This window comes from Anolis sagrei, chromosome 1, assembly GCF_037176765.1.
Source record: "Anolis sagrei isolate rAnoSag1 chromosome 1, rAnoSag1.mat, whole genome shotgun sequence".
Classification (NCBI taxonomy): domain Eukaryota; kingdom Metazoa; phylum Chordata; class Lepidosauria; order Squamata; family Dactyloidae; genus Anolis; species Anolis sagrei.
The window spans coordinates 94,886,248-94,912,506 of record NC_090021.1 but is presented as its reverse complement, the minus strand read 5'-3'; the positions used below and the strand labels follow the sequence as shown (position 1 = coordinate 94,912,506).

The following is a 26,259-nucleotide window of genomic DNA, read 5'->3' as shown; positions in this document are numbered from 1 at the left end:
TGTGTTTTGAGGCTTCAGCCCATGTAAGCCACATCGAGTCCTTCGGGAGATGCTAGCGGGGTACAAATAAAGTTAATAATAATAATAATAATAATAATAATAACTTGGGACTGCCTGTAATTTGAGCAAAAACAAGGGTGGGGGGTTCCAGGCCTTTGGGAGCTGTATTTCTTTCCATTGCAGACACTAAGTAACTATCACATCTTGTGGTGTGGTTGTGCAAATAAGTGAGAACAGTGAATGTTAGTTGGACCTCTTTTGTATGTCACATAAAATTGGTTAATAATAAGTGTCTATTCTTCATTTTGGGTTGGTGACATAGAATTTTATCCTGCGGCTGTTATTTTTATGGTTTTAATAAAACATTTTATACAGGAATCATAAAATTGCAATATTTTATGTTGTAGAATTTACAAGGTGATGGTATACTAAGGTTGCTGTCCATACTACAAGGCGATTGGATTTGTTTCACATTGCTATGCATTATCTAATTCTCTAGGCAATGACTTTCCAGGGGTGTAACGTTCATTCTGAGGTCAATTTCTTTCGAAGAAGGAAGTCACTGGAAGTTTATGGAGTTTTGTCATATTTACAAATATAGTTGTGGTTGAGCACAGCTCAGTACTGTATGATAGACACATATAGTCTACCGCTCAATTACTTGAAGGGACAATAAGGTACTCTGAGAATTCAAGTTTTGTTTTGAATTAGTCTCGTTCCCTTTTGCATCCAGACTGCTATTTCTTCTAGTGTTTCTAGATGAAATAAGAAACAGGGCTCCTTTAAGGGTAGCATGGAATGGGCAATTTCAGCCACTGTTCCTTACTTGATGAAATCCCTCCTTTTACACAACTGTGAAAGGGAACACTAGCCATGCCCTTTATTTTAAGAGGCATTAGGCAATCCCTCGTAGCCCGAAAATGATGGTTCTCCAAGTGTAGTGTCTTGGCAGTGGGTCCGTAGGTGGCTGTGGAGCCCTATTCTTGATCCGCATGTTCTCCCACTGTGAGGACATCGGTTTCCAGGTGGAAGGCAGGCCTGGTCACGGTTGGCTTGACCCGCCTTCCTCTTGGCACGTTTCTCCCTTTTGCCCTCCATTCGTTCCTCTTCGAATTCTGCAGCACTGCTGGTCACAGTTGACATCCAGTTAGAGCGCTCAAGGGCCAGGGCCTCCCAGTTCTTAGTGTCTATGCCACAGTTTTTAAGGTTGGCTTTAAGCCCATCTTTAAATCTCTTTTCCTGTCCACCAACATTATGTTTCCCATTTTTGAGTTGAGAGTATAGTAACTGCTTTGGGAGACAGTGATCGGGCATTTAACCGGCAACTCTAGTTTCATCACACAGAAGTAAGTACCATCATCCCTACCTGGATTGTGTGACTAATTCCATTCAGATTTTTGTTGTTCTTTGAGAAGAAGAGGAACAGTTGGTAAGAGTCTCCAACTTGTCTCCCTTACAGAATAACCTGCTCACCTAAACTTAAGTTACCCATCTCTTTTTTCAATCACCAAACCAAAGTAGGTTCCAGAAAAGTCATCTGGCATAATCCCTAACCCTATAAGAATATTATATTTAGCCTAGGTACTAAGAAAAGACAGAGAATTAAAAAAATGAATGAAATGTTATCCAGTGATTTTTGCAACATGAAGAATAAGATAATGGCTGAGGAAAACCTGTACACCAGGAAGGAAGCCAAGACATTTAACTGACTATGCTGTAGTTTTTATTAGAATTGATAGTGCTAAGAGCTTGCAAGTGCATTTTTTCCCTTTGGAGACTTGCAGAATTATTTGGGTTAATGACCAGATGAATTTAATAGAAATTCACACACTGTACATGTCAATTTCATTGCTAGAAAATTTAACTGAATTGCTTTTTCATTAAAAAAAAACATGTATGTAGGAAACCCATTTTAATGCGACCATATTATGAGAGGCCCCCCATCCCACACCCAGCCTTAGGTTTTTTATGTATTTAGTTTCATGAAGTTCAATAAATGTAAATACAGATTAATTATTTAAAAAGTAATAGAAGGGAAAGAGATTACAAACATGTAGTGTTTAATTATTAAAAAGCTATAATGGAATTTCAACCCTAACACATCCTCTAGATCTCACATTCTGCTTGGACAAATGCCTGAGGTTAACTGGTATGCCTCTTGCTGCCAAACTACCCACCACTTACACTGCAGAAAGAAAATAATGTTGCTTGCTAAAATGTAAAATGCAGTGATCATCTGGATTTGTTTAAGCATGAAATAAACATAAGAGGATTTTATAATGTTGGTTATTAGGATCTCATTGTAATTGTCAGCCCCTGACTTGAGTAGAACCATTGAAGGCATGAATATAAGTGTTCATTTGCCTAGTTACTAGTGATTTATTGGGTCTACTCTAGTTGGGACTTACCATGGAATTTAGGGTATTATATTCAGGTGTTACATCCTGGGTTAACTACAAAAGCCTTTTTGTGGAAACGGCTTCCTCAATGGAGTAAGAGAAGCTTTATCCAGATCTCATTTACAGCCACTTAATCACACATATACTTTTTTTAAGTGTATACATTTATTTTATTTGATATCCATTCAGAAAAAAACATGATATACAAGTAGTTATTATATTTTAAAGTATAATTCAAATAAAAAGAAAAGACAATTTAATAAAGTTGCAAAATACATTTGTTATGTATAATATAAACATTGCATCTTAAGGCAACAATATACAATTTTTGATCAATTTATGAGTTGTAGAATACTACTTTGTGGATAGCCACTGGCTAGGTAAACTGTAGATAAAATACGTATCTGCTGCTGAAAATGGCAGGCATATAGGCTGTCCTAATAATGTATATACCCTTACCAGCATGTAGTTGTGGATTTCTTTTGCACCCTGCCCCAAATGTATACACTCTTAACAGAATTAAAGAATAATGAAGAAGTGTTGAGAAATTACAAGAAAAACTTGAGATCTACAGCTCTATGCTTTGATAATGCAAACAGTGCATTGCTGCTCAGGGATAATTTAAGCTCTACACATAAAATTATAATTTAAAGTGGAATTTGTAGTTCTGATCAAATCATTATAATAATTATTCTCCAACATAAATATAAATGTATTTTCTTATCCTTCAAACAATAACCATAATATATAATAGAAGAGACAGAAGGGTGTTTTCTTTTTCAGAGCCCCTGGTAGCGCAATGGGTTAAATCCTTATTCCAGTAGTTTTTAGCAGCACTTCTGACTAAAAAGTCAAGGGTTCGAATCCGGGAAGAGTGGGTAGAGCTCCCCATGCAGGGACATGAAAGAAGTGTCCCACAAGGATGGTAACACATCAAACATCCAGGCATCCCCTGGGCAACATCCCTGCAGATGGCCAATTTTCTCATACCACAAATGACTTGCAGTTTCTCAAGTTCCTCCTGGCATGAAAAAAGAAGGGTGTTAAACAGATATCTATTGTTTTGGATAGTATCCAGTCATGTGTTTAGAGAAGTATATAGATAAGACCACAACACCAGTGTCAGCATCTTGGTCTTGTAACTGAATAAATGGAGATGTTCTGTAGTTGTAAATCTGAGTGGTTTTTAAAAGCAATGTACAGCAATCAAGATGATTTGTTAAGAAGTTAGCTGGTGTTTCCCACCAAGGCCCTAACATCCTAAATAGATACTATGAGCTTGTACTGAAATGTTATTAACTGGTCCCAGGAAATGCAACATTTAAAGCTGGTGATTTTTGCCTAGCAGAGGAACTGTTGGCCTGGGGCCATGCCCAAGGTTGGAAGCATATTCGTCTAAACAAATAAACCAAAATGTACCTATTTATCCATGTTATTATTACATTTTTATTCAAACCAATCATCTTGTGGGCTATAGAAACTTAATGTAAGTACTGAGGAGAGGGCACCTCCCAGCTTAAAAAAAGATTAGACATAATACATAATCATTTGTTTTTCTGTTTAAAAATTCTAAGAAGATTAATTGGTGCTGCCTGTCATGAAGAGTTATAAATCAATGCAAGGTGAGAAACGTTCTCTGGTGAATTGTTAGCAAATATGTTTTCTTAAAGTCTTGTATGAGTGTCTAACTAAAATCTTTTATTATTATTACATCTCGCCTTTCTGAATGTGTGGCCCTATGTTCCTGGAAAGCACCATCCAGATCCTAAATCCGGCTTGAGGGTTTCACATCAATGTTGTTTCTCTTAATGTTTACCCAGATACTGTCAACCTTGCTACCAGGATTTAAATAATGGATCTCTTCACAGTTGTAAACATCCTTAATATATAATGCTACTCTTTCTTTCCTGTTTGGTCTATTTCTCTGGAATAGATCATAACCCTCTGTTACTATATTCCAATCTCAAGACTCATCCCACTGATACAGAAAAATAAATATGGTATAATAGTGATGCTTATTATACCATATTTATTTTTCTGTATTAGGAGTTCCAGCTCATCTTGTTTATTTCACATGGTCTGTTCATTACTGTGGAGACATCTAAGGACATATTAAAGTTTTTTAGATGCCATAAGTTTTTTTCTCCCACTGTTTCGTTCTTGTACTATGTGATGAGATCTTTTTATCACACATGGACTGTTACTTCCAGTACTTGATGAACTCATGCCCTCAAGAATAGTCTCCTTTCCCCACATAATTCAGTCTAAAGCCCTCCTGATCGGGTTTGTGAGAGTCTTATAAAAAATATTACTTCCAGCTGGTGTGAACCTACAGTCCATCACTTGTCCATCTTCATGAATCATATACCATGTCCGAGATGCCAGATTGTTCCTGGTAGCACCATTTCCAGAGCCATTTGTTCTCCTCCATTATTCTTCTCTCACTTCCTTGGCTGTGTTTCTCAACTGGAAGGAGAGGTGAAATGACGACAAGGTCTGTCAGGATTTTTTTTGTTAAGTGTAGCCTTCCATTAGTGGCTGAAACACATTGGGCTTTTTAAAACAAAAACAAATGGCCACCCCTCAGTGTGTGCCAGTTTGTTTCCTAATTTGTTTTCACTTTTCATATTGGCTCATCAGTTCTCTCCTTTGGCCTTGTCTGTTTAGCCAAGCAACTGTTTACCAAGCTCCAGGGATAGGGGCTGCATCTATTTAAAAAGTTGGGGGCAGCTTACAGTTTGCTTAATATAAATCTGAGGTTTCTTCAAACAAAAAATAGTCTTCCATTGTGGCATATGGCTCGGAGAGTCTGAAAATAAAACCATAGTTTCAAAAATGTATGGCTGATTTTTTAAATGCCAAGTTCCTTGTGTATTTCATAATAAGGAGTATGAAGGGGTGAATACAATAATAACACAATTACACAAAATCCTCATTCTGCCTCCCTTGAACTCCATGGCAAGTTCCTGCTGATTTTAATAGGAATGGTTCTGGCAGCAAACTGGACCCATGTGAAATATATTAAAAGCTTTGGGGCAGGTGCTTGCATTACAGAACAGCAATCAGAACAGCTGGACTTTGGCAGCTGCAGCTTTGACTCTTTTCCATCTTTGCTCTTTTATTCATTTCTCTTTTTACAATGTAACCAAATTTGCAGATGTTTTGTAGACCTTCATTCCTGAAGAGTAAATTCATTTTTGTAAGGGTAATTTTGAGCCACATTTTAAAAAAAAATCTATTTTTAATATGAAGTCATAACAAATTAAAAAAAATCAAACATAATTTTTAAATTAATCTTTGGGACCTGTGTAGTTTTACAAATGGACAGAGGCACGCATATACCATATTTAATTGCATAATAGGCTCACCCCCCCCTTTAAAAAAAAGGGGGGGGGTAACTATTATGCAAGGGGGGGAGCCCTTTATCAGTTCCAAAACAGTAGCTTTTAAATGAAATGATGATGAAAACAACTTGAGGACATACAGAGGAATGTCCAGAAAACAAATGTACATAGTTCAACGTTTTAATCTACCTTATTGGAAGACTTCACGCTACTGTCATTGCTGTAATTTTCTGATGTGATGTCCCCAGCACTGCTCATGCTAGATGTTTTTTCCTCTCCATCACTCTTCCGCAGTGCATCATCTACTGATCCATCCATTGCATTAGAAATGCCAACTTTTTATAAAGTGTTTTACAACATAATAAGGCCCCAACTCTTAATGATCCATGTGCACATCAGTTCTAAGGACAAGTTGTGTCATCATATGAACCTTATGACCCAACCATGACTTGCCTTCAACAGAGTTGGAGGAATGTTTGTTTGTGGGCTATCTCCTGTGCTTTCATCTGCAGCATATCATAAGAGACACTGCAGCCATTGTCACACATCTCCATCACATGCACAAATAATTTCTTGTCAATTTGTTGAAATTTGCCTGTATTGAGACCTCTAAATGTACACTGAATGAGGGTGGTTTTGTCTACAGTCATGCACCAACTTCTCATTTACAGAAAATTGTCTTCCTGCAGCTCTTTTTGCATGTTCCTCAACAATAGCAATGACTCTCAGCTTGAACAGTAGAGTTCACCCATCTGCCCAAAGACCTACCCACCTGCTTCACTCACTCACCCATCCATCTGCCCACCCACCCAAAGACCTACTTGCCTACGCATGCATTCACTCACTTGAACATCCATTGATTCACCCCCTTCCAGAAGAGCTGCTTCAAGTGAGTGTGTTCATGCATGAGTGTGTGTGCAAGTGGGTCTTTGGGTGGACTGGCAGATGTAAGAATGGGCAGCAAATGGGCATCCAAGTAAGTGTGTGAGTGAAGTGGTGGGTGGGGCTTAGGGTGGATGGGTGGGCAGGTGAGTAATGCTAAAAGGGCCTGGCAAGCAATAAAGGTCTCAGGGCAGGGCAAAAAAACACATGGAGGGAACACTAAAGAGTGTTCACATCACAAAGGCTGCCTTCCATGAATATGGTATACAGAAGTTTACTAAGTAACTTCTGTATACAATATTCATGGAAGGCAGCCTGCGTTTACATTGGAGATGCTGCCTAAATGTGACTATTATGCAAGGAATCCCTTGAATACCAAAACCAGGACCCCCAAAAGGGTATGAAAATATTACATGATGATGGCTATTACATGATGAAATAGTTTTTGGAAAATGGTCAATTTTTGTGTTTTATGTGTTTTGTGTTTTAAAACCTGTCCTTATGTTGCATATAAACAAACCAATTAATATCTTTACTTCTGACCTCCATCAGATCCGATTTAGTAGCATTTAAATCAAGAGAATAATCTCTTGATTTAAATTTCCAGCAATGTAAAATGTTTTTAGATCTCAACCGGATGCAGTAACACTAGATAACAAAAATGAGTGTGTGCATGCTTTCAAGCTGCCAGTTGACTTAAAGTGACCCCGTAAATTTCATAGACTACATGACCTGATTAAATAAATGACATACATATATCATGAATTTTCAGCATTTTTACCAACAGTTGATTCAACAGTCTATATCCATGCATCCATGTGTGAGTCTTTTGATTCAACACCTGTTGCATTCCCTCAAACAGCAACAATTTCAAGTAAGCGATAATTGTTTGTCAGTCTCTTATGTCCATTTTCAAAGACCCATCCTTCTTTATAGAATTGCTTTAGTTCAGTGACACTTGCAAATTTACTTACATTAGCAGTCTAGGTTTGGATTTGGATTAGGCCATTTTAAAACATAGGATTCCTTCTTCTGAAGCTGTTTTTGGCTGGTTCGCTTGAATCCCTTGGCAAGAGAAAAGAGGTATAAAAATTGAATTAATGAATGAATGAAATTTCATATTTAGGTAGCTCTGTTTATTTTGCATGACCCACTTTCAGATGAGCTTCAGGTCTTATACAGGCAGCCTTATGTGCTCTTCTAGAATCTTCTGATATTCTTCAAAATTCATGGTTCTGTTAATGATGGCAAAGCAAATCCAAAGCATTACCTTCTCACCACTATGATTATAGAATCATAGATTTGGGAATTGGGGTGGGGTTTGTTCATTTGAATACATTGTTTCTTTTTCACCAAATAATATTTGGCATTAAGACTAAAAGGTTCTATATTTGACTTGGCTGTTCAGAGAGAAAATTTGGGGATCATCTGTGTGGTTTTACTAAAATCCAGATTGGAATCCATGTTGCTCTCCAATTGACAAAATCACCAAGCAACACCATATTGTGGGTTAACTATGGGCAACTTTTATTATATGTGACCAATATGTTACCAATCAATAATATATGTTAGCAATATGTTTGTAACATATATGGTAATGTATGTTACCAGTCAATCGCTGTGTTTTACTAAAATCCAGATAGGAATCCATTTTCTTTTCTGAGCCCAGTGGTGTCCTTCTAGCTGTCTTTCCATAAGCATCATTCCCATTCAGTCTTTTTCTGATGTTTGAGTCATGAACATATGCATTCGACAAAGTGAGACAAATGTATAGATTTTTAAGGTTTATTGTTTCTCGATGATGCAGCCATTTATACTTGAAGAAATTTTGGTAGGATGGCTGCTATTGAGTAGAGTAATTGTGCTCTTGAATTTTCTCCATTGTAGGCTGCTTGATGAGGACTAATGGAGCCATAAATCCTCAGAGATGGTTTTCTAACTTTTTATAGACTAATGAGTAGTAGCTGTAACTATTTTTCTGTGGTCCTCTGAGGTTCCTGTTGAGCTAGGTGTTTCCATATAATCCTATGCTGGAGATCAAATGCAAAACGTTTTGGATGGTTTTATGGCATAGGACCTCAAAAAATCACCCCTGCAGGCAGGGGCAGCTCAACCCATTATGCAAAGTAAGCATTCGCAGTATAGCTGATTATGCCCAGGGGCGCTCTTGAGGTGCTCTTGGGGGGAAATAGACCTTGACATATGCGAGTTGTAGTTACTGGGATATATAGTTCACCTACAATCAAAGAGCATTCTGAACTCCACCAATGATGGCATTGAACCAAATATGGCACACAGAACTCCCATGACGAAAAGAAAATATATATCAGTGATTGGTTTGGGGGGGGGGGGCACCAAAATATTGTTTGCTTACCGTTGAAAATTACCTAGGGCCGCCTCTGCCTGCAGGCTCAACTAATTACCTGATTCAACTTGTTTCCTTTCACTGAGCTGATACAAATACCTTCATCCTTGCACCCTCATTGCTTGTCTAATTTATACATTATTTTATTTCAGAAGACACAAATCTGAGAGAGTTATGGGAGGTTTGGTTGTTTTGATTCATGAAGACTGTCATGGTAGAATCATGAATTTTCCATAATTGTCATTAGGTTTAGCAAATATTTGCACACCTCTGTTTTCTGTAGTGTGCTTTATTCTCAATTATCCATCACTCTGCTATTTTTCATGGAAATTTGGTGTCCAAAAATTAAGAAAATAACATCAAAGAGTGACCATAAAACAGTGAAATGCTGGCAGAAATCGCTGTTAACCACCTCATCTCTTTTTCTGTCTCACATTGATATGTGCTGTTGTCTCTTACAACATGTTCACCACTTTTTCTCCCTTCTGTTTTCCATTCCACATGGCAAACCTGAGTTGAACAGATGTCCTTTCTGACATTTTCACATATTACATCCCCAAGAGTGAGGCAGAAGCGGGGTGGTCGAGAAATCTATTCAAATAGCAACAAAATACAAAAGAATCTAAATTGTCCTTATGCTTTTGTTTAAGAAGCAACATTAAAATTTTAGGAATATGTAAAATATTTGAAAACTGAAGCTCCAATGGAGGCATTGCATGAAACACAAAATTAAAATATGCAATGTAATTTATTATGAGAACGAAACTAGCTAGTGAAAGCCAGATCATCCAAATATTTGCAAAACAGCTTAGATATCATTGATAATATGGAAGCCTAAAGAATTTTGAATCAAAATTAATAATTATGTATTAATAAAAATAGACAGGTCATAACAAACTTTAACGTAGGACCATATTAAAATGAGGCCAGATGGTGCAGTGAGGCCATACACAATGAATAAGAATGAACTGCTAATTTTAGAAATTGCAAATTGGATAGAAAGGACTTGCTGTAAGGAAAGTCCACCTGAAATGCAAATCTGGGAAAGTCATGAAACTCATAGTAGCTAACAAGTCCTTAACACAAATTCTGTTGCCTTCAAAAGGGGTTGTGCATGATTAATTTTCTCTGGATTGAGGATTAGCACCCAGATCTTAGCTTGCTTTATTGATTAAATCTAATTAATTTAATTATTCTTATTTTCATACTATTATTTAGATTGTAATTTATAATTTATTGGTGAGCTATATCATAACACAATCCCACTCTGAACATTGACAACAGCATAAAATTTACCTAGTGCCAAAATCATCCCAACAACAACAACACAGCAGAAACACCATGAATACCTGATAGTCATTTGGAAATTTTGTATTGTTTAAATAAAAATAAATGGTTTTTTGCAATGCATATTTCATTGCAGCTATGCAAATAGATTTTTAATCTATACTTAAGAAACACAAGAGGGGCTTGAATTCTACAGATTTGTTTTTGTTCATTTTCACAGAGCATACGTAAATAATTTCAGTGGCAGCTTTGTTCCAAAAAAAAACCTGGAAATGTTTCAAATGAAACAAAATATCAAGTCATTAAATGTGTAGCTGAATGCATCTTGTACTACTGCAATCCTAAACATATTTACTTGTGAATTAGTTCTATTAAATTCAACAGGATTTATTTATTTATTTATTTCAAGCATTTGTACCCTGCCCTTTTCATCCCCAAGGGGGGGACTCTGGGCGGCTTTACAATAGGTAACCATTAGATGCTGAACATCAAATTAAACAATCATTATTAAACAACAATTAAAACAGTGATAAACATTCGAAGTTTTAAAATTAAATTTTAAAATTCTGCCAGTTAAAATCATGATCCAGAATCAGTCCATATATTTACTTATATACTAATGTATAAGTCTTGAAATTTTAATTAAAAACAGACCCCAAAAACCTGGGTTGACTTATCCATGGGTCAATGTAAATATTGTACCTTAATTCATATCAAAACAGGAAACATCTCCTAAAATAATTGCATGGTCAGGGGTTGGACTGGATGGCCTATGTGGTGTCTTTCAGTTCTATGATTCTGTGAATGCCCCACAGCATTGTGAATCCTTATAAGGCAGGGTGTCTGATCTTCAAGAGCAAGGATGGACAATTATAGCCCTCCAAATGTTTGTTTTTTAAACTACAGCTCTCATCAGTAGTCAGCTGATGCGGGATTATAACAGGAGTTGTCCAATAGCAGCAACAGCTGCCCAGTTCTGATGTAAAAGTTTCCACTTTCATTCACCTGACTGTGAGCAAAAAATCTGTTCAGACCTCTTTCCAGACGCCTCAGAAGGGAGTATCTCCTTCAGGCATAAGTTTAGTATATGATCTTTGGTGTGAAAAATCTCAAAAGAGAAACACAGATGCCTAGAGGTGCCTAGAGCCATTCCTGCTACTAAAATATTAAGGCTCGTTGCCTTAATTTCGCACATTGCATCAACATTTACATATTTAATACAATAACATGTTTATTTTTTCTTTTCTTTTTAAAGTGCACATTCAAAGTGTAACCAGGTTGGGGAAAGTGTGAGGATCAGGATTGTGTTGGAGAAGCTCTAACTCATTGGTTTTTGACCTGTGAGTTCCCAGGTGTTTTGGCCTACAACTTCCAGAAATCCTAGCCAGTTTATCAGCTGCTAGGATTTCTGGGAGTTGAAGGCCAAAACATCTGAAGATCCACAGGTTGAGAACCACTACTCTAGTCAAACGTAGCCAGCACTGCCATTGATAAGGAATTATAGGGGTTGCAGTTTAGTATAATAAGAGGGCAACAAGTTCCTCTTCAGTGCTTTATTAGATTTATTACGACATTTCTAAGAGATTATATCTAATTGTTTTATTATATGGAAGCTATACTCATTATCAATGGAAGATACATTCCGAGAGAAACAGATGTACACATGGATACCTGAAGCCATGGATAATAGTGAAGCATTTATTTTGATTATTCTTGGGCCAAAAGTATGCCAGAAAATTACACTGAAGGACCTAGAGAGGCCCACAAACATTCTGGAGGGGGTTGGAAAATATTTTTTTGGTAAGTGAAGTCATGTAAATCGAACATGGATATGGGGGTACTACTGCATATTTTATTTATTTACAGCATTTATATACCACTTTTCTCACCCCTAGGGGGACCCGCATCTGCTTTGCTGGCATAGGTAGATTGAGTGCTGTACTAGTATTTCATCAAAGGCTATGGTAGCAACTACATAAACTCCCCAGCATGCAGAAAGATCTGTATAGTTGGCCTTCTATATCCATAGGTTCTGAACCCACAAATTCAACCTACCACAGCTTGAAAATATTCAGGGGGGGGGGGGGGATAATAAAACAAACCTTGACATTGAGTCCTATTAAATAGAAAAATAGAAAAGGACACAATTTCATGCCTTCATGTGTATGTGAATTTGAGTGAGTGTGTGTATGGGGGGGGGGGGGGATAACTTAATACAGTGGTTCCTAAACGTTGATCCACCAGATGTTTTTGTTTTTAGCTCCCAGAATCCCTGACCGTTGGTCAAGCTGCCTGAGCTTTCTCAGACTTGAAGCCCAAAACACATGTAGGATCAAAACTTGAAAACCATTGCCCTCACCGATAGAAATTGCCCTGTGTGGAAATGATGAGTTACATTACATTTCATGAAACAGGGGAAAAGTTTTTATTGAACTGAAAGATATATCTCCTTTGTCTGTCACGACTTAAGTAATCAGTATGAGCTCACAGGAGAAATCTGTAATTACTTTGAGCATGATATCAGCTACAACTAAAATGAATAATTTTGCTCTGTTTTATTAGCTCAGGTATGCAGCCATTGGTATCATAAATTCATTGACCTCATCTTAAATGATCAATCTTGTAAGACAGATCTGATTCATTAATTCTTAAGTGGCATTATTTCTACTCCAGTAATTTTTACTCCTTGTGTGCTATGTATGTGTAAGAGAGGGAGAGGGGGGAGGGGGGAACCTGGTTATGCGTGACTTTAGAGGGCTGAATAAAATCAGCTGCATAATGACAACGTATGTAGTTCATCAGAGATGTTCTCATAGAGTGATTTATTACTGTTTCCCTCAATATCCTTAATTAATTTTGTTTAATAATAAAATAGTCTGTGATCAATAAGTGAGGGAAGTCAAGGAATACCAACATTTGTTTCATCTCATTTAATCATTAAAAGCTGGAGAATTTCTAAGAAGGATTTCTAAACATTTTTACAAGAGTAGAGAAAATGTTTACTAACCTTAATATCATACGAGAGGGGAGAAAATCAATAGAGAAGTAAGTATTAAGGTATGTGTCTTTCAAGCAGTATCTGATAAAAATAAACCATTAGAGCATGTCTCACCTTCTGAATTTACAGCACAATTTATTTGTTTACCTACATATAAATCACATTCTGTTCAGTAAAAAATACTTCCTGGAAAACATATATAGGCTTGTAAAATATAGGCAAACCTATGCCCACGTACCTGAGAACAAGTAGCATTACTTCTGTGCAGTGCCTAGAAAATTACTTCCTCATTAATTGGGAAAGGCTTGTGATTTAAGTCATCATTGATAACATGATAATACCTTTTAGTTGCATTTGAAATGACACTTCAAAAATAGAAAAATGATCCCCCTCCAATCCCTCTAATTGATATCAATAAGTCTTTTGAAAAGTATGGTAATTCTTTTTGCAATATGATACTGTTAATGTTTTAACAAGTTGCTTTCAAATTTTGGTCCTGAATAAACATGCATACACATGGAATATTAGACCCATGCTGCTGTGTTTTCTAATGGTGGGTATTGTTTTTTGCTTTGCAGTCAGGCCCCAAACTTGGACAGGCTGTCATCACAATGTCTGAGCAGCAGACTTGCAGCAGGGCAAGAAAATACACTCAACATGGTAGACCACAGGTTCTGCTTCTGAGTGTTTTCACAGACCCTCTCCCTACTCTTTCCCACATTTCTCATAAAATCTGGAGCATATTTCATGACTACCAGGCTTGAACATCCCACTGGGAAGACAGTTGGGTGATTCCAGCAATTGCTCTTAGTAGTGAGTAATATCTCACGTTGAAGCTAAATCCATAGGAGGGGTACAATGCCCATTGGCTAGACAAACAAAATACTTGTGAATGGGCTCTTCTAGAGGACAGCAAAAGAGGTGAGCACAATCACAATAAAGCTTATCTGTGTCTCTTTGTGTTGTCTGTTAAGCTCTTTTAATTTCTGTAAAGGGTATCAAGGAGAGGGCAAGAGGATGGAGGAAGCTGTATGGCATCATAGGAAACATAGGAGTCATCTACACTGACCACTTAGGTCGTTTTGGAACTGGTTTGGCAGAAACTGATATTGCTGGGTGGATAATTAGATTGTCATTTCTGGAACAGGTTCGAGGCTAAGGTGGTGATTACATTAATCATGGCAGGTGGCCTTGACTGTTCCAGAAGCTGCAGCATCCACAGCTTAACAGCCACCAAAGAATGCAGGTTTTCTTCCATTTTCAGGTGAGATTGCTCTAATGCGCTCTGGAAGCATACAAGGTAAAAAAAAGAAGAAGCAGAAAGTGACAGTTGGCAGTGGAAATATTCAATTACCTATCCCAGGGGTCAATTGGCCACCTGCTGCCCAGCCATGTCCTTGGATTTTTTTTGTCAGCTCTACCCATACTCCGAATTTTACAATGCACATCCGTGCAATGGCTATCCACAATATACTTCATATTCTGTGGAGCCAATTTCATCATGCAATGTGGTTAACATTGCAGCCGTGCTGCAGCACATTTGGGGGCTTAGTTCAGGTTTTATCCAACTTTGCTTAATGTGCTTTAAGGCATATTGCACCTTGCTTTAGAGGCATGCATAATTGCCTCTATGTAAGTCACCTTGTGACTTACATAGGGGTAAAGAAAGGTTGGGGTTTAAATAGAGTACATAAAATAAATAAAATGCATTGTGTATAGTATTAAGTACAAAATAGGTGCTTTCATGTGTCTTTGAATGGCAAGAGCTAACTTGTTCCCTTTTGACAAGCAATAGGGAAATCCATGTGTAGCAAAAATTCGAGATGGTTTGAAAGATAAATGACAGTTTACTGTTTAGCCATTTGCACTACACATGAGAACAGCTTTCCCCCCAAATTCAGATTTTTCTTCCTTCTTTTGATATTTCAGAGAACACATAATCTGGGAGCCCAGATTTGACAGACCTAATTTGGGAAAGGCTAATTATTCTACAAATCAGTACTTCCATGTTTACTTTGTATGTGATTTGTAAACCATTTTATCTGTAGCTTTTACCGTATGTGCTTTCTTCTGCTTTTAGCTCCATAATAATATCTATTTATAGTTATGAGCTCACTATCTAACAGTTTTCTTTTTTTCTGTCATATGAACAATGTTAGGAAAATTTCTTGTTGGAAAGAATATTGTTGAATGGGATTTACATAGCCCAGATCAACTCTGCAGGGTCTGAAAAACAGTTAGGGTATTTTGTTTTCTCCAGAAATCTTCCCCATACTAAAAAGCCTTTATAATGTCTGATTTGCTTCAGATAACTTGCTCGTGCAGATGGCCAGTTCACACATTTTCTGTTTGCAACTCTTTTGAAACCACACAGTTGCACGTATAGATCCATGATGCTCGGCCAGCATAACATTATGTGTCAGCTCATACCGTACTATGACTGTCACACTGGTTCTAAGCATGTATTTATTGTTGAAGTAGCAATGTAGACTTGCCAGTTTAAAAAGCTTGAGCATTGTCCCATATTATTAAGATCTCTCCAATGTCCTGTTGTGCTGGGAAACCTTGGAAGGCTCTATGCCTGGAGAATAAACACACACAGGCATATCTGCAAGACTGCCATGTGTGTTTTCAGCTGCTAATTTTGACTCATTTTCTTTCAAAGAAAGCAATTAATTTTAGCATTTTAATATTGGAGCCGTGGTGGTGCAATGGGTTAAGCCAGTGGTTCTCAACCTGTGGGTCCCCAGATGTTAAACTGGTTGGGACTTCTGGGAGTTGTAGGCCAAAACACCTGGGGTCTCACAGGTTGAGAACCACTGGGTTAAACCCTTGTGCCAGCAGGACTGAAGATCGATAGGTCGGAGGTCCAAATCCAGGGAGAGCACGGATGAACTCCCATCTGTCTGCTCCAGCTTCCCATGCAGGGACACGAGAGAAGCCTCCCACAGGATGGTAACATATCTGGGTGTCCCCTAGGCAACATCTCTGCAGATGGCCAATTCTCTCACACCAGAAGTGACTTGCAGTTTCTCACATTGCTTCTGTGTGAGAAAGTTATCAAAATCCACACAGTTTTTGTCATCTGAAAGCAATTCAGGATTTACTCTGCCCAAATAACTTACCCTATATAATCATGTACAAATCTAGAAATTTTAGCCAAAAATCAACCCAAAAAATCTGGGTCAACTTATCCTTGGGTCAATGTGAGTCCTGTGTCTTAACTTCTCTGAGTAAAGTGGTGAAAGGTGAGAGCTTAATCATCCTAGGACAACCTAAAAGAAGTAACAACCCCCTTTACTCTTCCCATCTGGTGCTTCTTCTGGCCTTTTTGAATGCCTGGGTAGGGACATGGCAGTGGCACCTCAGGGTGGCTGGCCTCTGAATTGGCATTGATGCTTTCCCCCTCTGCGAAGCAACACTCTACTTATCCAAGAGTAATACAAAAATCCATAATTGTGCCCCCAAAACCTGCTCTCGATTTTACATGAGGTTGACTTATACAGGAGTATATGTGGTGTTTTGTGGAAACAACAGCTTCTGTGCAGAAAATGCAGTTTTTTTGTGTTAAAAATGAATATTTTTGTGCAGAATAATTCCTTTTAGTGAAATTATCAAGTGTAATTCATCAATTTTTACATACAATGAAATGCCACGGATTCCAAAGAAACAGTCTTAATGCATGCCTCCATAAGAGAAATGCCAATTGAATGCAGTATTTATTTATTTATTGCATTTATATCCTGCCCTTCTCACCCTGAAGGGAACTCAGGACGGCTCACAACAAAGTCACAATTCGATGCCATAAATACTTAAATAGAATAAAACAACATATACTTTAAAACCACATAATTAAAACATATATATCTTAAAACAATTAATTAAAATCGCACAATCCAAAGGCATATTCCAGGAGCCATTCCAGTTGTCAATTACATTATTCATTATTGTACTGGGAGATCATTCTTGCACTAGGAATTGTCCAAAGGCTTGGTCCCACATCCATGTCTTCACTTTCTTCCTGAAGGTAAGGAGGGAGAGGGCTGATCTAATTTCCCTGGGAAGGGAGCTCCATGGCAAAGGGACCACCACTGAGAAGGCCCTGTCTCTCTTGCCCACCAGTCGGGCCTCCAAAGGGGTGGGATTGAGAGCAGGGCCTCCTTGAACGATTTCAGCCTCCACAATGGTTCATAGATGGAGATACGTTCAGAAAGGTAAGCTGAGCCACAACCATTTATGGCTTTATAGGCTAAAGCCAGCCCTTTGAATTGTACTTGGTAGCAGACTGGCAGCCAGTGGAGCTGCCACAACAGGGGAGTTGTGTGCTTCCTGTACCAATAAGGAACCTGACTGCTGCCTGTTGAACTACTTGAAGCTTCCGAATAATCTTCAAAGGCAACCCCATGTGGAGTGCATTGTAGTAGTCTATTTGGGATGTAGGTCTTGCTACTGAATAAGCAAGCTTGGGACTATAGGAATTAAACAAATGCTCCCTGAAATCAGTGTGATTTAAGAGTGGTTAATTTTAGCTGAACTGTTCACATGCTTTCAAAAAAATGTCATCACTGTTTTTTTTGATAGAGTAAAACAGGGGTCAATTATATGAGCAATCAATTCTCAAGCATATGTTTTAATTTTCTTTATATAGCTAATAGTTATTAAAATTAAATTACTGTACTTATTTAGTGTTCATTTCACAATTGTATCTTGTTGTGGGTTTCTTTTGAGATAAGTAGTCTCAGTTTTGAATAGCAAAAATGTAATTTTAGCATATAGGCTGAAAGTCTAGCTTATTTTAGAAGAATTTAATAAATAAGAATATTTGAAGAGTTTCGTCTCTGGGTATAAAATCTGTCATTTTTTTTAAAAAAACACTGAAAATTCTGACATCTGTTTATCTGTTTATAGATGGGAAAAGATTACTCAATTTAATTCTTGTTTAAAATGCCATATGAAGGAAAAGGCATTTGTGCAAACAAGAGTCATATTTGAATTGTAGATCATGTCTCTGCCATCTGTGAGAGCTGTTGGTGTTGCAAAATTAATGTGTTAATGAAATCATAATAATTTCTCTAAAGTAATAGATTCTAAAACCTAGAATGACTAGTTTTTGAACTTGCATTTCTAGTGGCTTACAACTGGGAAAACCTTTCACAGCCTAATTAGTTCTGCTGCCTTATTTACTTACTTTATTCAAAAATAAAAATCACTGCACCAACAGTAGCGCACGCGCGCGCACACACACACAAACATACAGTCTAACTTTCATTTGGTACAGTAAGGCTGTATTAAAAAGAGGTTTTCATTTTAGTATCTGAAAAGTTGTTGAATGCAATGTGCCAAGAAGTTGTACAAAAGCAACTGGTGAAGAAGAGTGGCAAATCCTTTAAAAACCTTTCCATCTTGTTCAAAGACCATAGTTTCAGAATACTTGAAGAACATCCAGATTCTAGTACTATTTTTTTACTTTTCATTTGATATAAAACACTAATGGTGTGTGATTTGTTTGTTATTTCGTTTCCTTTTGGGATTTCTTTTGAACCAATTTTTCTGTAATTTACAGCATTTAAGTAACATACAATAGAAAGTTGTAGATTATTGCCATAGTACTCTTGAACCATTGGGTTATTTTCCAAGTCTTATGTACAATGCCTGAAGTTTATCTTGACACTCTATATTGGTGTACCTTAATGTGTAAACCAATGCTGTTATGGACCACTGGGTTTGGGTCCATTACTGTACTTAAGTATGCTTAACGCTACAGTGTATTGTGAACTAGCTATATAATAAGAACATCTCCTGAAGTTTATAATATATTTTATGCATGTTTGCTCAAAAATACTACTATGTTTAATGGGCCAGGTTCCCTAGTAAGTGTGTTTAAGATTTCAATCTTAAGAGTGTTTGAGATATTTTTTCCCCCTTTGGCTATGTATAAAACAGTCATGTCTGATAGGAAGCTCTAAAGGTGCTTAAACCGCAGTCCTATGCAATGCATAGTACCAGTATACAAACAGTCCCTAAGTTACAAACAAGGTAGGTTGTGTAGGTTTGCTCTTAAGTTGAATTTGTATGTAAGTCAGAACAGGTACATTTTTGAAGTGTAACTCCACCCCCCACCCCCCCGGCACACACACACACACACACACACACACACACACACGCAAACATACACAGAGGCTTTGGATAATATAAGGAAGGGTGAACACCCCTGTGGTGTTTGTTTTGCTGTCTGTGCCCCTGTTCAGAAGATTTTACCTCACTTTTTGTTCCTGTGATAATTAGATTTTCAAAATATTGGCTTGTTGTGGGAAAAAGTATTAGTGAGAATGGCTTCAGTGGAGACACCTTTTCCCCATGACACCTTTTTTTCTTCCTAGGAGTAGATTTCTCTCATTTCACTCTTGTTCTTAACAATGAGTCATTTGTTCGATGGATGTTTGTAACTCGGGGACTGCCTGTATATGAATATTAGGGAGGGAATCCCATTGAATGTATTGGCAGCCTCTTTCAGAGCACACTTGAATAGCACCAGGATATTAGTGACTTCAGCCATATTTTCAATCACTTTAGGACTGTTTATTGTGCTAGTTAGATGGAATATAATTTGGGACTGAAACAAGTTTCATGAACTATATTTTTCCTTGATAATACAGATGATTAGAAAGAGTAATGGAAAGTAAGAAAAACTTTATGTAAATGACATTACAAAAAGAAATCACTTTTTTCTTACCTGTTTTGATTTTGTTACTGTGTTGTAGGTATGTGACTGGTGTAAGCACATAAGACACACAAAAGAGTATCTGGATTTTGGGGACGGGGAAAGAAGGCTTCAGTTCTGCAGTGCAAAATGTCTCAATCAATACAAAATGGATATTTTCTACAAAGAGACACAGGCCAATCTTCCAGCTGGACTCTGCAGCACATTACATCCTCCAGTTGAAAATAAAGCAGAAGGCACTGGGGTTCAGCTGCTAACTCCAGACTCTTGGAATATATCGCTAGCAGATGCTCGGAGAAAGGCCCCATCCCCAGCCTCTGCAGCTGGCCAAATTCAAGTTCCTGGACTATCTGCATCTAACACTGCCTCTCCGCCTGATACTGCCAACTGCTCTGTCACTAAAATCCCAACGCCTGTTCCTAAACCTATGTCCATCGGTGACAATCCAAATATTCCACCAGTTTCTATTCAGCCACCTGGAAGCATTGGGCCTCCAATGGGTGTCCCACCTCGAAGCCCTCCCATGGTGATGACAAACCGTGGGCCAGTTCCCTTGCCCATTTTCATGGAACAGCAAATACTGCAGCAGATTCGTCCGCCGTTTATTCGAGGGCCACCTCATCATGCCTCAAATCCAAATAGCCCTTTATCCAATCCAATGATTCCTGGAATCGGCCCACCACCAGGTGGTCCTAGAAATATGGGCCCCAACTCCAGTCCAATGCACAGGCCAATGCTGTCTCCTCACATTCACCCTCCAACAACTCCAACCATGCCTGGAAACCCCCCAGGTTTACTACCACCTCCACCTCCAGGAGTCCCTTTGCCCAGTCTTCCCTTCCCTCCTGTAAGCATGATGCCAAATGGTCCTATGCCCATGCCTCAGATGATGAACTTTGGCTTGCCATCTCTTGCCCCACTGGTGCCACCCCCGACCCTATTAGTGCCATATCCTGTCATTGTTCCTCTTCCAGTTCCTATCCCTATTCCAATCCCTATTCCTCACCTCAATGATTCCAAGCCCCCAAATGGCTTCTCCAGCAATGGGGAGAGCTTCATTCCAAGTACATCCAGTGATGCCACTGGAGCAAAGCCAACAAATAACTCTGTGTCCCCCAGAGATTCAAAACAAGGACCTTCCAAATCCTCCGACTCAACACCAAGCTGCTCAGGCCAGTCCTTAAATCAAACACAAACGCATCAGGAGCACAGCAAAAATGAAGTTGTTGATTTGACTGTGAGACCTAGTAGTCCAGTGAACAAGAAGTGTGCTCTCCCTACAGTACTACAGGGACCACAGGATGGGGTGATAGACTTAACTGTAGGTCACAGGTCTAGACTACACAATGTTATCCACAGGGCTTTACATGCTCATGTCAAAGTTGAACATGAAGCTAACAGTGTTGCAAATCTAACTTTTGGTAGCTCAGAAAAAAGGAACTGCAATGACTGCAGGAACAATTGCAGCCCCACTGAAACAAAAACTTTACCTTGCAGTGACCCAGTGCACTGTGGATCTGTCACACTGGCGTCTGGCACTCCAGAAAGTAGCGCATCTGCAGTTTGCAATGTCATTGTGAATGGCACAAAGGGCCCAGAGGTTTCTAAAAACTCAGAGCAGCCCCAAGAGCAGAAGAAATCTCAACCTCTGGAAGAACTTCCAGTGAGCGAGCTGGAATCTGTTAAGGAGAACAACTGTACTCCAAACTGCCGCCGAGAAGGTGAGTCTGGTAAGAAGACTGGGGAGGAGCCCCTGTTTGTGGGAGATAAGCAAGATCCCAACCTGAACAATCCTGCAGATGAGGACCATGCGTACGCTTTGCGGATGCTACCCAAAGCAGGCTGTGTCATCCAGCCTGTGCCAAAACCAGCGGAAAAGACTGCTATTGCACCATGCATTATCTCAACGCCAATTCTCAACACAGGGCCAGAAGATCTGGAGCCACCACTGAAAAGGAGGTGTCTCCGAATTCGAAATCAGAATAAGTAAAGGTTTGTGCAATCACTAAAGTCTTCTGTGTGAGTAGAATGTATATAAGTGTTTTCAGGAGTAATAAGATGTGTAGAGGTGGTCATTTGTGAAAGAGGAAGGGAGATTCTTGATATGAACTCACCCCCAGAAGTCATTACTTATGTTTTGTCTTTGTCCTGTAGCATCTTTGTATCTGTCTGTTTCACATTCCATCAGAAAATGTGTAATACGTTGTGTTCATAAAATTTTCTAATGGAACTCTGACATTGGCAATTGTGATATGCCTTATATCCTAGGAAGTACATTTTTTTCTTCTTCCAGTTTTTGAGGCCAGGAGACACAGGCCCCTTGCATACAGCTGAATAAAATCCCACATTATCTGCTTTGAAGGGGGTTATATGGCAGTGTGGACTCAGATAACCCAGTTAAAAGCAGATATTGTGGGATTTTCTGTCTTGATATTCAGAGTTAAATGACTGCATGGAAGAGCCCCTAGTGTACATAGCTAAGCCATCTGGGCCCCCTTCCACACAGCCCTATATCCCAGAATATCAAGGCAAAAAGCCCACAATATCTGCTTTGAACTGGGTTATCTGAGTCCACACTCAGATAATGTGGGATTTTCTGCCTTGATATTCTGGGGGCCCTTCCATACAGCCCTACATCCCAGAATATCAAGGCAGAAAATCCCACATTATCTGAGTGTGGACTCAGATAACCCAGTTCAAAGCAGATATTGTGGGCTTTTTGCCTTGATATTCTGGGATATAGGGCTGCGTGGAAGAGCCCTGGGTAACAGTAATTAATGTCTTTTTTGCTTAATTAGCAGAATTCACACTTAGAACAACTCACAGTGAAACAGTTCTACCACTTGCTGCAATTAACTGAAATCCAAAAGCACATTTCTTTAACACTATTCATACACATTTTCAAATGTACAGGTTTTAAAGTAGCAGATGTTTTACTATTTATTAAAGAACACTTTCATGAATAGAAATACGAATTATGATCTTACTTTGGTTCTATTGATAGATCTCAATACAGTAGAATCAAATTTGTCACATTTTAATATTTTATTTTGTTCAAAAAATGCTCCTTGGACTTTATTGTACCAAAGTTAAATGTATTTTTAATGTTCTTTGGCTGAGGCATCCAGGCATACAAACAATCATCATAAAACGACAACAGCTGAGCCTTACTTTTAAATCATTATATCAGACAACAACTGGCCTCTACACCTTTGTATTAGCGCTGTAGTACATACACAAAAGGAATTCTTAATTTGCCAGATGTACTATTTGGATTCAGAACAAATTGCTGCTCTGCTTTTACAAGAAATTGTTTATCTGTGTTTGCAAAGCAGATATCTGGATTTCTGGCACTTTAGTACGGATTTACTTCAGCATTTGGAAACTTCTGTGTTGAGTTACTAGGTAACATTTAAAACTATATTTTATTGCATGTATAGGCAGAAATGGCAGCAGTGTGAAGAAATAGCTACCGCTCTGAGCGGCCTATTTATGGATGCTTGGATTCTAGAGGGTTGTGAATGGAGCCAAAGGATTCTAAGGACCTCATCCCATAGACTTAGGACTCTGTTTCTATGCACTTCGGAAACAGAATCCCATGAGAGTCCCATGGAGGCCATCACATGATGTAAGGGCATTTCTGGTGCTCATGGAAATAGATTCCTAAGACCATCTTCAGGAGCTAAGAGAAAGCAGGGGAAAGACGGACTTCGACAGGGTCTGGCAGTCCTAAATGCCCCTTTGTGAAGTGTAAATCCCAGGATCCATGGGATGTTACCCTGGCAGTAAAAATGGAATACAGTAGAGTCTCGCTTGTCAAACATAAATGGGCTGGCAGAACGTTGGATAAATGAAAATGTCAGATAATACGGAGTCTCCTACTATTACCTGACCGACATGGTGGTAGCCACCTAAAATACTAACAACAGGGACTCAAAGGGTTAAGGCAAGGTAATGCCTCGGAGTAGAACGGCCTAGCAAGAAGTGCCCGGATGCAGAAGAGGAGCGTGGAAATCACAGAGGGAAGGAGGGAGAACACTTTTGTTTCCGGTCCTGCTTCTTTTCCTCCTTTCCTCCTTCCTCCTTCCCCTTGTCTTGCATTTTTCACTTATTGGGAATGGAGAGAGAGTTGAGGAGTGATCCTTTAATTGAATGAAAATGCTGGAGGAAAAGGGGATGTCGGAGAAGAGCGTTGGAGAAGAGGGAATGTCAGATAAGCGAAGGTCAGGTAAGCGAGACTCTACTGTAATAGTTCTACAACAGTGTAGTGCGATAAGAAATCCCACTATTGTGGCTTCAAGGAGCAACTCACAGTGGAAGGCAGGAATTCAGAAATAGTCAGTTTAGAACCAGCAGCCATTTCCTCCTGCCTGCACAGCCACTGAGTTCTTTGTCACTTGCTTGGTGCTAGTGGCTTTTATTTCACAGCTGATATTACTTCTTCTTCTTCTTCTTCTTCTTCTTCTTTTTTTGGTTTCTACTGACAATGTAAATTTGGGCCCTTCCACACAGCCATATAACCCAGAATAGTAAGGCAGAAAATCCCACAACATCTGCTTTGACCTGGTTTATCTGAGTCCACGCTGCCATATATTCCAGTTCAAAGCAGATAATGGGGATTTTATTCAGCTGTGTGGAAGGAACCTATGTCAGGAGAGTCAACAAGATTCCACCTGAAAATATTATTTTCAAAATGTATATTGTATTTGTTGCAAACAGTTTGAGTTCTCATGATAGCATTTCTGTTTTGTTGTGTTAGTTTCTGACCTACTGGCATGGTGACTTCTCCCATTGGTGGCCTCCTCTAAAAATATGCTACCAGCAGACCTGCTCCAGAGAATTTCTTAGCCACGTGAAACAGGATTTCAGAGCACCTTGGGGAAGAATGTGGAATCACTTTCCTTCTTTGTGCTGCAAGTGAAAGGATTTCTGTTAGCTGGTCAGATCTATTAGATGGTAGCCACTGTTTCTAACCATTAGATTTATAATATTTTTATTTCAAAAAATGCAGTATGCCATTACAGAATATGCATGTTGGCTGTGATGGCTGAAGAAGATATCCGTATTAAAGCCAGATGGTCTTTAGTGATGTTATTACATCAAGAGATTCAAATCCTACCCCACCCCCTTTTATAACTCCCATACCAGTGGGTCAGGTACCCGTGGTTTCATCTACATGCATTTAACACAATATGACCGCTCCCGAAATTTTCTAGGTCCTCCAGGTTTTTTCAAATTTTGGAATACGGACATTTGAATATCTCAGAATATATGCAATGGTATTTGATATCTCAGACCTAAAGCTCAAATCAAGATTCATTCAGAGTCCCACTGCCTACCATTCAGTGCTGATATTCTATATTGTGTTTATTCCTGCTAAATTGCTTCGATCATAATTATAACTCCAAAGATCATGTCCAGATATGTATCTATATACACATGTATAATATAATTATAGTTGCAAAGGAAGTGGATAACAATTGCAGGAGAAGTAACTAGGTGTGTGTGTGTGTCTAATAAAAGACTTTGACCTTGGATCAAACTATTCCACACTTTAAAACATAAATGCAAATGTTGATTATGTATATTCAAGTTATCTATCTTACATTAATCAGTTCTAATCCATCATTTTTCCCATATACATATCCTATAGCTACTGGTTTTACCATGCTGTCTAGAAGACCAAGACTATCCATTTGAACATTTCTGGTGTTGTCTTCTTGAATAATCAGGATAATAGTATGCATTTTTTTTACTTTATGTTAATGCATTTTCTGAAAGATTACTAAAATCCATCTTGTAATTCACCTATGCACAAGTATAGTTTATATAAGAAAGGTGCTACATTATGTCAAAAATGTCAGGGGTTTTTTTATTCCTTGTTATGTAATATCAGGATAAGTCATCTTTAGATTGCACTAACCTTCCTCTACATTCATCTTCATGTAATTTCTGTGTCCTACTGAGTCTTGTCTCTGTTACTTTGTTATTTATTACCATTTGTGAATATTTTTGTAATATAAATACTTCCATTGTAGAACCATGGAAAGTTTTAAAGGTTTTGTTTGATTATATGTTTACTTCTCCAGGTAACTCTGTTTGTATATATGTATACACACATACACACACACACACACACACCCATGGGATGCAGGTATAGCAGTTAAAGTGGAATAATAGCATTATCACACTACAGTGTGATACTGCTATATAAAAGCTTGCAGAATATAGTTTGCAATGCAGTTGAGAAAATGCTATGATGA

The 26,259-nt window shown here is 38.4% G+C and overlaps 1 protein-coding gene across 2 annotated transcripts in view; it reads left to right on the top strand.

Annotated features, from left to right (window-relative positions):
- The window catches only part of SOBP (sine oculis binding protein homolog), a 179,273-nt gene that overhangs the window by 140,611 nt on the left and 12,403 nt on the right, over nt 1-26,259 (top strand). For both annotated transcript variants that reach the window (XM_060753126.2, XM_060753125.2), the window contains one exon: nt 20,037-21,988. In XM_060753126.2, the coding sequence (XP_060609109.1) occupies nt 20,037-21,986 (1,950 nt within the window). In that variant the 3' untranslated portion in view covers nt 21,987-21,988. The remainder of the gene's footprint in view (nt 1-20,036; nt 21,989-26,259) is intronic.